This window comes from Etheostoma spectabile, chromosome 12 (assembly GCF_008692095.1).
Source record: "Etheostoma spectabile isolate EspeVRDwgs_2016 chromosome 12, UIUC_Espe_1.0, whole genome shotgun sequence".
In the NCBI taxonomy this organism is placed as follows: Eukaryota; Metazoa; Chordata; class Actinopteri; order Perciformes; family Percidae; genus Etheostoma; species Etheostoma spectabile.
The window spans coordinates 15944586-15955759 of record NC_045744.1 but is presented as its reverse complement, the minus strand read 5'-3'; the positions used below and the strand labels follow the sequence as shown (position 1 = coordinate 15955759).

At 39.1% G+C, this 11174-nt stretch overlaps 2 protein-coding genes across 3 annotated transcripts in view; both read left to right on the top strand.

Moving 5' to 3' along the window:
• Positions 1-1153: 1153 nt before the first annotated feature.
• Positions 1154-9229, top strand: ro60 (Ro60, Y RNA binding protein). Of its 2 annotated transcripts, none has more exons than XM_032532410.1 (9): positions 1154-1400; positions 2284-2876; positions 3620-3840; positions 3993-4139; positions 4233-4370; positions 4479-4595; positions 4926-5042; positions 5290-5436; positions 5853-9229. In XM_032532410.1, exons 2-9 carry the CDS (start codon positions 2459-2461, stop codon positions 6003-6005), a joined length of 1458 nt encoding a protein of 485 aa, XP_032388301.1. In that variant the 5' UTR covers positions 1154-1400; positions 2284-2458; the 3' UTR covers positions 6006-9229. The 2 variants fall into 2 exon arrangements, with proteins under 2 accessions (XP_032388301.1, XP_032388303.1); XM_032532412.1 differs by having other exon boundaries at positions 1300-1400; positions 2295-2876.
• A 268-nt stretch (positions 9230-9497) lies between these two features.
• cdc73 (cell division cycle 73, Paf1/RNA polymerase II complex component, homolog (S. cerevisiae)) overlaps positions 9498-11174 on the top strand; it is a 32891-nt gene continuing 31214 nt past the window's right edge. The window contains exon 1 of the mRNA XM_032531851.1: positions 9498-9724. Coding sequence (XP_032387742.1) covers positions 9594-9724 — 131 coding nt within the window. The 5' untranslated portion in view covers positions 9498-9593. The remainder of the gene's footprint in view (positions 9725-11174) is intronic.

The window sequence follows — 11174 nt, the reverse complement described above, 5'->3', positions numbered from 1 at the left end:
CGGTAAACTTAGATTTCTACTCAAGCAAGCTCATCAGCCAGAGCCTGCAGCAACCAAGTCCACCGTATTTTGTTGTGGCACAGAGGAAAATCTACATTGCGCTGGAGAATAACTCCTTCCCGTGCTTAATTCAATTTGAGCAATGCAAAGTCCTGTTTGAGGCAGCTACTAAGCAAAGAGGCCTTAGGAAGGACAGAACGGCCTTGAAGATATGAAGCACTGGAGATCTAATGCAGCATAATTCATAACCATAGTTCAAAACCAATCAGTTTGCAGTGTGAGGTCTATCTCGTGCACTAGGACTGACATCATGCATGTTGGGTGTTAAAGTGTTGCACAGACACTGAGCAGGTACTTCCCCTTTCCTCAAAATATCAACTTAACTGTCTGACATAACAATACAACAATAAATACAATATAACAACCTGCAGGCAGTGCCATCTGGTGCACAGTGAACACTGGACATCGCCAAAGGTTAAACTGTGGTTTTTAACCCTGTGGTGCATCTGGCTGTGAAAGACAATGTATTAGACGTAAACCTTAATATTCATGGTTTCATGCAAGTGGCTGTAAGACTCTTGTGTATTTTGTGATTTTGCTCTTGAAATGTGAATGCTTTTGCCAGGTATGCATCATGAGGCATTTCGATTTTGGTTCAATTTTGTGGCAAAGTCATACAACTTTGCAAAATTCATATACTGAACAAAAATACTAAGTGTGCCTTCAATAGTGTCGTAACAATGCACCCTGTATCCTTGCGTTTGATATGCTACTGCCACCCAGTGGTGACCGGGTACTTAATGTATGTTCAGTTTTTTTTTAAATCCCATATCCAAAATAAGCTCCAGAGTTCAGGTTTCTAAATGCCTTCAGTCACTGCCATTAAAATGCAATGTCCTGTAAAGAGAATAGGAAAACAGTATGGTTTGTGAATATGTATGTGAATATAGAAAACAAATGCCTCCTTCCATGTTCCGTTGCCTACCTGGATCTTTTCAAATTTGATTGTAGAATTAGTGGTTCAAAAACTGTCAGCATCAAGGAGATTGAGGTTGGAGTTAAAAAAGGTACCGTGTGTGTGTGTGTGTGTGTGTGTGTGTGTGTGTGTGTGTGTGGTGTGTGTGTGTGTGTGTGTGTGTGTGTGTGTGTGTGTGTGTGTACAAGAGGCCCAATCATATAGCCAATTGAAATGAAACTGACATAGAAAGCCTACCAGAAACAAATCCCCAAAAATCACAAATGTTCGATGGACCTCCGCTTCTGCTCGATGGTGGGATGGCACTCGGTATCCCAGCTTCCATCGCGGTACCGCCCCTGATTATCTCCCTAGTCGGTCAGAGGGGAGGCCTCTTTTCATCTTGCTACATCAAAAAACTTTACCACTCCACACATATTTTGTGGTAAGTTCATGACGCTATATACCATGTAACCGCTAGTAGTAGACCGATATGTTTTTTTAGCAAACGTAGCAAATCGTATATTTTAAGTGAATACAACACAATTTAGTTAAGGTTTGCGTACTTAGGTAACGTTAACCAGCTGCCCCAGACGAGCTGCATCAAGCTGCGCCTAGCTTTCCGTTGGGACAAAGCTGTGGTACTTGATATCTGTGGTTAGAGGATACCGGGATGCTAACATTAACGTTAGTAGCTAGCAGAGAAGCGTAGGAGTAGGTTGGGTATTTTGCTGCGTACCTAGCTAACGTTACATATCTTTTTACGATGTATGTTTAACATTTTAAGAAGGGGTAGCGTTAAGCTACTTGGGTTACGTTAAATAACTTCCCATTGCCCAGCCTGCCCTCCTCTTCAGGGAACTGGTAACGTTAGCTCATGTTGACAGGCTTGTTAGCAGGGTTTTCTAGCATCCTCTATTATCGGCTCAGTGTGGCTTGCATCTGTCTGTTGTGTATCATCATGTCTTATAATCGGCTTTAAGTTATTTATGTCAGTGCATTGGGGCAATGAGTAATGTTGCTAGCGAAGTTAACGTTATCTTGTATTAATTGAGTCTCTGGTTAGCTAAAATCCGTACAGCAGTTTACTGAGGTTACGTTTTGGCGAAGTTGCAGTGCTGCTTAATCTTCACACACGGATCATGAATGGAAATTTACTCTGTCTGTCAGCATCCTCTTAAATCCGAGCTGTGGTTGGTACATGTAGTCCACAGGATTATTTTGATCTGTGTCTGTTTAAAACGTTCTTTTTAAGTATCAGACAGTCACTGTGGCCAATTAAAATAAAAGTTGGTAGAAAGATTCCCTTTCTCCACTTTCTGTTTCAGACTTTCTCTAGAGTTACAATGGAGCCTTCCGTAAGTACTCCAAGCAACCACACCCTTGAACGCAACTGGTGATGGCTGTCCCTGGGAGGTCAGTGACAAGGCCAGACTGTGCCGCTTCCTCTGCTATGGCTCGGAGGGAGACTTATACACTGCCAGAGCGGAGGGCCATGTCAGCATGGAGAGCGCCGGAGCTCTGCTGTCCCTGCTGCAGCAGAGCCGAGGTGTCGAGGTGGTGGAGGAGATAAAAAGGTTCACTCAGGATGGGAGAGCTGTCCGACTCGGCCCCTCCTATTTTGCCTTGGCTTTGTGCTCCCAGCACTCGGAGCTAAAGACCAGACAGGCAGCGTTTAAAGCCCTGAAGGAAGTTTGTCAGGACCCTGCCCACCTGTTTTCTTTCATAAATAACAAGAAGGAACTGAAAGAGGGGATGAAGTGTGGTATTTGGGGACGTGCCCTGAGGAGAGCAGTGTCTGATTGGTACAATGAGCAAGACGCCATGAGTCTGGCTGTGGCTGTGACCAAGTGTAAACAGAGAGAGGGATGGTCACACCAGGATCTGCTTAGGCTCTCACACACTAAACCAGCTAATGAAGGTGAGTTAACACAGACCATACTGACTACTGTTTTTTTTTTAATTTTACTTATTACAGGGACAGTGCATATTAATAAACATTTCTGTCAAAATGCCAGAGTTAGCCAAAAGGCAGATGGCAATAGTCGCCCTAAAAGAAGTAAAATTACATATATACCTACCAATTAAAATACATGTGGTAAAAATTACTATGAAGTTTAAATATACAAGAGAAACATAGCTCACAAACATCAGATAAATACATTTACAAGAACATATGTATATTTACAGGCAACACAACTAAATTGTAGAAAGTTTGCTCAGCTAAATATCAATAATCAGTATGTGTGAGGTTTAATGGAGATCTTACGGTCATCATTGATAAGATTTCACAGAGTGTTGTAAATGCAACAAAGTCATGTAATGATGAGAGGGGGGAAAATGCCTCAAAAGTCATGATAAACTGAAAAACTTCAATAGAAAAGACAAACAGTGGTAACATAGCCACTTAGCAACAAGGACAGAAGGCACTACATGCTACTGGCTCAAAAATATCAAAGTTAAATGAATGACAAAATGTTCAAAATACCAGCACCAAAGCCTGATCTTGATTTGTGTTGTAAGATTGATGGTATATCTTTCCTGACCCGGTACATTTGTAAACCTGTCCTAACAATCTGTATCATGTACTTTTTTACCTTATGTCATGACTAAGATGAAAAAAGACCACTTGAGTAAGACTGTCATGGTCATTTGTGTTTTCAGCAATTGCCTTGATCTGCAAATATGTAACAAAAGGATGGAAAGAAGTCCAGCTTGCTTACGCTGACAAAGAGAACTCAGACGAGGTTGTCAAAGTGCTTTCGTATCTCGAAGTGGTGGAGAAGGTCAAGCACAGTTGTGATGAAACAGAGGTCATCAATTTAATAGAGGAACACAAACTGGAGAGGGAACAGCTGCTGACAGACCATCTGAAGTCCAAACAGGTGGGTGGTGGGTGGTTCGTGCTGGTGGGAATCTCTGACTTCAAACACTTCAGCTGGAAAACAGCATTGCATTGTCAGTGCATTTGTCATTTGGAATGGATTTTTTTTTTTCTTATCAACTGATAAAGGGGGTATGTGTTTTTTTTCTGGAGGTATGGAGAGCTTTGTTAAAGGAAATGCCTCTCCATTCAGTGCTAAAGATCTTGGGTAAGATGACATCAAAAAACATTCTTGAACCAGGAAGTTCAGAAACACAAGCTGTGTGTGACAGAATCCAGAGCACGACAGCCCTGGCGAAGGTAGGACCCATAGGACTGGCTAATTTATTTACAGAAGTATTTTTAATTAAACATGAGTCAAATGTTCAACTATTTAATGCCCGTCTTCAACAGGCGAAGATCCACCCTTTCAACATACTTTTGTTTTCTGAAAACTACAAAAGAGGCCAAGGCTATCAGGGTAAAACAAAATGGGAACCAGTCAGCAGCATCCTCCAAGCAATGGACTCTGCCTTTTACAAGAGTTTTATGGTAGGTTCTTTTTATGTTTCTAAGCTTCTCAAAGACTTTCAAAGAAGACGGCAAACAATAGCATCAGCTAACTGTTAAATTCTCGTCCTGTTGCAATTCTGTCCCCAGAATGTGGAGCCTGTGGGTAAACGCATCGTAGTGGCAGTAGACGTGAGTACATCACTGAGCAGCATTGTCCCAGGGACATCGATCAGCACTGCTGTCGCCGCTGCAGCTATTGCCATGGTAAGACATTACTAGAGCTAGATATCTACACATTGCGTGGGTCAGTGTTGCCCCAGTTGGAATGGCTGTGACGGCAGGGCCCAGGTCGTCCCATCTGAAGCCTAGTCAAGGAATTAGTCTGTTGACACATACTATGGATTCCCACAAAATTCTTTCCACAGTGCAATTATCTTAGTCCACAGGCCCTCTGGGAGTTATTAGCTGAAAGACATGTAAAATGTGAGAGTACTTATAGCATGTCTAGTTATTTTGTTTTGTAGCATTGTGTGTTGCATATGTCTAAGAGGGATTTTTGTAATTGTGATGTGCTGCTTTTCGTTTGCCTGGCAGATTTTTGCAAGGACAGAGGCAGACACACATGTGCTGGCCTACTCCGAAGGAGCTTTGGTTCCATGCTCTGTCTGTGCTGACATGACTCTCGCACAAGCAACATTTGAGCTGGTTAAGGTAAGTCACAGCTTCAAAGAATAAGAAATGAATTACAGCTACTGATCACCATCAGCATAATTTGAGTAAAAAAAAGATTTTCCGGTCGCATACATTTTACAACCATCTCTAATTACAGACTACATTCTGTAAACACATTGTAAAACATATATTGGTCACTCCAATAGCAAACAAGCATTGTGTTCATATTGACTTATGTTGATCTTGAGTTCTGTTTCTGACCTTTCCACCATACTGTTTGTTCCAGATCCCGGGTGGCAGCACAGACTGCACCCTTCCCATCACATGGGCCACAGAGAATGGGAAAGCTGTAGATGTGTTCATCATTCTGACCAACAACCCGCTGTGTACGTTCACTGCCAGCCCAGTGGAGTCTCTGAAGAAGCACAGACAAGTACATTTATTCTTACATGTTTCCTTGGGGAGTGGATTTAATGTCCTCTGGGATAAAGATTGTTTTAGAAAGTAGGCTTACACAAACACCAGGTAAAATTTATTTGCAATTTAATTGGTGCAAACTTAATCAGACAAATAGGATGAGGTTCCTTTTCACATTAATATCAATGCTGATCAATTTCCAGAATGACATGGCATTTGACTAGTACAGTTTATTCCATGAAATTGTGTTGTGTTAAGAAGTTGAGCGCTAGGACACAGGCAGTTTTCTGTAATTGTATAATGGTTACTGAATGAAACTGTCATTTGCTCCCCTTTAAAAAATAATGTATTTAACACAACAAAGAAAGTAAAATTTAGAGCCCATAAACCAAAACAATAAAAGTAAAAAGTTGATGGGTATTTTCTCAACAGAAATCCGGAGCCAATTCCAAATTGGTGGTGTGTGGGCTGACTTCCATTGGACACGCCATAGCAGACACAGAAGACAGGGGTTTACTGAGCATCTGTGGCTTCGACCTTGGAGCTTTGACCGTTATTCGTGACCTGGCCCAGGATCTGATCTGATAAAAAAATTGGGATTGTCTCTAAATCGTCTTATTGGAGCACAAAAGGAAGCATGTAGAGTGCCCTAAAAATCCAAAAGATATTGGCAATTACAATTCCTAATTCTCTTTTTGTCTTTTGTTGCTTACAAGTCAATAGACAAATTGTCCAGCGGGCTGGACAACACTCAGCAAATTTTATGTGCATATATATTTTTCAGAAATTTGAAAATGTATTGATAAGCTATGATGTGTCATTGCATGTCATACCGTCAAGAGTGTAAGTGCAAACAGCGCTCTGTACGTCAAGTGCTGTGATGGTTCTTGGTGAGACACTAACTCATTGAACAATGAATTCCACTCATTTATAGCAAGATGTAACAGTGTAAGAGTCAAAACGTTTGAGGCTTAGTGCAACTGTAGGTTTATTTTAAGGTGATTCACTACTGTCTCAGTATGTATGGTATGATTTGAGCAGATTTGATATGTTTAAATTTAAAAGCCTGTCCCTCCATATTATGTAGCATCATTACAAATAACTACTTGTGTACTGTAAAAGAAAGGAGTTGAAAACTAAAGCACCACAAGTTGAAATGTATTCTATTGACTTATTTGTTCAGAAAATGTTTTTTTTTTTTTTTAAAGAAAGATGTCTAGAATTCAACACAACACAACTCTCGCCTGTAGTCTAGGTACAATTTGTAGTTGTTATATTAACATTTGTTTTCCCTTAAAGTGCTCAGATTATGCTTTTTGGCTTTTCCCCTCACCTTTATTGTGTTATGTATCTTTTAAGTGCCTGTTATAGGTTTACAAAGTGAAAATGCCCAAAGTCCACCCCAAAGGGTCTTACCATCTTCCAGAGAAAACACTGTTCACAAACTGCTTCAAACAGCTCTATTGTAGTCCAGCTTTTACTTCTCTGTTAGTGCATCACTTTGTAACACACGTTATAATGCTCAACAATGTGCTAGCATAGCAAGCCCTCATACACTGGTTCTGACTGGCTAATAGTCCTTACCTAGCTACTGCGCATGTGCGATTCCCAACAAAGATGGAATAGAAGTGTGATGCCTCACTCTGTAGCTAAAGCAGAGAGCTCAACCACTTCAGAAAATATAAGTCTCTCTTAGTACCACCATCGTAGCCCACATTAAAATAGAGTAGCAAACACTTACCCTACAATATTTATTGTTTACAGCCATAGCTACGCTGTATTTCCTCTGTGCCGCTTCAACTGAATCCAAATTTGAGGCAACCCAGGTCGTAATTTCTTATCTTTTTTCATAATTTACTACTAGCAGGTGCTGTTGCTGAAGTAGCGACTAGCACTTGTGCTCGTCTACTATACTTTTAGCAGGTCTACTCAAAATATTCTCCTCCTCATCATTCTGGTAGTTCCTGTTTTGAGCTGTGATTGCAGTGTATTTAAACCACTTATGTAACAACTATGTAGCAAGCTGATATTTAAAGAACAAATATTACACTTAAATGCTTATTTTTAATTATTTACAAATGTTGTCATGTCAACTTTATTGTCAATTTTGCAATATGTGCCGGACATACAAAGCAATTGAAAATAGGTTTCTCTCCAACCCACGTACAACAAGTATCATGTAAAGATAAATATATTATATATTAATATATATATATATATATATATATATATATATATATATATATACATATAAGTTTTAAAAAGATAAGTAATAAATACAAATAAAATTGTTAAAAAAGCAATATAATTTAAAAAGGTAATATGTATAATACAGTAATATATTCTAAATAGTGCAAATTATTATTGGAAATGTATTTCTATGGTATGTTTTTCAAATTTATATATTTCATTTTTTTAAACAATATGAGATTCCATCCGTGTACCACTAGAGGGAGCTGGCATACCACCAGTGGTACTGCTATAAAGAATACACTAGGTGCTGTTAAATGTGATGATACATTTTTGGAGGGGGGGGGGGGGGGTGTTATATGGGATTTTCTTTTGTGACACAATAATGCCAATGTTTGGGACTGTAAGTCAGTTTAATGTAAATTGGGGAAATTTACTTATTCCCATATTTTATTAGGACTTCTATGCTAATCGTATAGCTATTTAACGTGGGTTTAACAGGACGGAATCTGCCAGCACGGTATTATTTCTGTACTTTTGATTCAAGAATGTTCATTATGCAAAAACTAGTCTGTAACCACGAAGTTACACTTCCGGGATTCCTCTGGTGCAAGAGAAAATTTCACCGGATGCATGTCTTTTCGCCAATGTCCGTTTCCCACCCCATTCTTTTAATTATTTTTAAACTCCGGTGGATCTATGAGGACTATGGTTACCTACTCAAAAGATCTCTGCAGGGTAAATCCAGACAGCTAGCTAGACTATCCGTCCCCCCTGAGGTTTCTCTCGCATGTGTAAAACAACTTTTGAACATACAGTACACATTCCACCAATACAAATTCCTTCCCGAGGCCTTTTTGCAGCGGCTCCGTGCGGCGTTTAGCGCCACCCATGACAATTGTGATTGGTTTAAAGAAATGCCAATAAACCTGAGCATGTTTTTCTTACATCCCTGAATGCTGTGTGGACTAGCCAGACCCTGCTCCGCAGCGCTTGTGAGGGAAGGTTTGGCAAAGCAAGACTATGCAAAAACTAACATAACTATTACTTTCCTGGAATAAAATCAGTTCAATGTAATTTTGTAAAACATGTCACTGTAGAGATTTTAAAGTGCAATGATTTCTTCAAACAAAGACTAAACCCGCTGCTTACAGTGTTTTAGCGTTTGGGGCCAAACCGTTTTGGGAAAATGCAAGCGGAAAACTACAGTGGTGCTTATGTTTTAGTCAACAGTAATTGTAATTACTGACAACATTCACATAACTTGTTAATTCATTCAACTCATTAATTCACTCTATATAACGAGGAATACATACCTGACCATGTTGCTGTGAAGGATATTTGTCCACATGCTGATACTGTCATTTTCAATGTTAAGACAATGTCCACTTTTTGATCAAAGGTAAAAAACCTATTTAACTAAAATATTAGTATTACCTGATTGTTTGTAGTCTGACACAAGAGATAATTATTATGATGTATGGTAGTTTACAAGTGTTTTACCACCATGGTTAACTTATTTTCCTTCATATTGTCTGTTGCATCCATTGTGCTTAACATGTAAGTACTTATTATAGTGGCAATGTAAACCCCTAATAAACACTTTGCTCCTCCTCAAATATTGTAGTGTTTGGCTGTCCATGTTACAAATACCTGTCTGACTTCCTGGAAGTCAACTATACTTCATTCACTGTGACCAAAGTGTCCATACTGTGAATGTGTCCTTGAGCAAGGCATTGGGACTGACACTGGCTGCCAGTGCTGACAAACCAAATAATTAAAATTAAGATGTTCGTTTATCTACATCGGATATTTAATTCGATCTGGCAAACAAGGGGGGAAATGCACCACTGCCAGCTCTGACAATTTTGTAACCAAGGTAAATTAACCTAAAAAAAAAAGTTAGATTCGGATCAGGCAACCTACGAGGCCACATGATGTTAACTGGGGGCCTTGCTAACACTCTAAATCAGACAAGTGAAGATGGCGGATGTGTTGAGTGTTCTTCGTCAGTATAACATTCAGAAAAAAGAAATCGTCGCTAAAGGAGATGAAGTTATATTTGGGGAGTTTTCCTGGCCGAAAAATGTCAAGACCAACTACATTATTTGGGGGTACGTCAGTGCTAAGATCTCTATAAATCGCTTCTGAAGGCCCGCTGCTGAATCTCATCGGTGCCTTGTGGTGCTAGTAACGGCGGAACGGCTAACTAGCTAGATGCTAATATGCTCACCCAACTCCTCCCTGCTGTTGTACTTACAACTTTAGGCACTCTTTGGTTACTATGGCATGATACTTAAGTATTTTTTCCTAGACCACGTGGACTCTTTGCTAGCCTCTATACGTGTCAATTAATATTTTTCAAACTTTGAATGTGTTGAAAGATGTAGCTAGCTAAATAGTCTAGTAGCCAGCCCATAGAGCCCATTGTGAACCCGGAAATGTTGAGTACACCAAAGTTTTATTGCAGAAGTGTGAAGTATGGGTCCCCAGCATACGGAAAATGACGATGCTAATTTGCATATGTTGAGCAATTTGCATAATTAGCATAATTAGCATTATTAGCTTAATTGTCCAGTTTGACCACATATTTTGCACTGTATGGCCAATTTCTACAATATGTGAGTGGTTTTAGGGGTTTTAGAGGATGCTGATTTCTTTTCTGGCATTTTCAGATTTCAAAGAGGTAATTTAGTACTTATTTGATTTATTTAGGTAAGTTCCAATTACTTCAGGTGTAATTATAGGTTATTTTCATGGTAAACACAATCTTACATTTCAGAATCATGAGTGTTTTTGTGAATGTTGATGCACTGTTTTTAGGGTTTAGTTAAGCTGAATCCCCTCCTGACACTTTGAATATCCAATGCTTTTGGATAAATGATGAATCTTTGTTCATTAGCAAAATTTGCAGAATTAGCGGAATCGGCCAGATCGACAATAGATTTTGCACTGTGCCATCAGTTTCTACAATATTGGAATGATTTAAGAGGTTTAAGAGGATGCTGAATTCAATTCTGTCACTTTTAGACTTCAAAATGGCAATTCTATAACAAATTTGGATTAATTTAACACTTTTTTATTAACTCTGGACAAACGTTTAGGTTATTTTCATGGTAAACACTATAACCTTACATTTCAACTCTTGCTCTTTGATATAAATGTTGATAACCTAAATTTGTTGACATTTTTTGAGGTTAGGTCATGTTTTCCTGCAAATAAGATGTGGCAGCTAGCTGTTGTAGTTGTAATAAGTATGTAGTAAAGCAAGGGAGCATAGTCTAGTTTTAAAGTAGTTGAAACATTTATTATTATGGAAAACTTAATCATTAAAGAAAGTAGTTTGACCAAAAAGCATGTCTTCCTTAAACAGAACGCCGGCGTTATTAACTCATAGCCATATCGAACAATTCAATTCAATTTCAATTCAATTTATTTATAGTATCAATTCATAACAAGAGTTATCTCAAGACACTATACAGATAGACCACACTCCAGAATTTACAAGGACCCAACAGTTCTAGTAGTCTCCTCCAGAGCAAGCAACAGTGCGAGCTAATCACA

Bases quoted from the DNA above. Each gene is read 5' to 3' on its own strand.
- ro60 (XM_032532410.1), top strand. From the start codon at position 2,459: ATGGAGAGCGCCGGAGCTCTGCTGTCCCTGCTGCAGCAGAGCCGAGGT. The intron at 4,371-4,478 runs GTAGGTTCTTTT...TTCTGTCCCCAG, and splicing joins CCTTTTACAAGAGTTTTATG to AATGTGGAGCCTGTGGGTAA. The intron at 4,596-4,925 runs GTAAGACATTAC...TTTGCCTGGCAG, and splicing joins CCGCTGCAGCTATTGCCATG to ATTTTTGCAAGGACAGAGGC.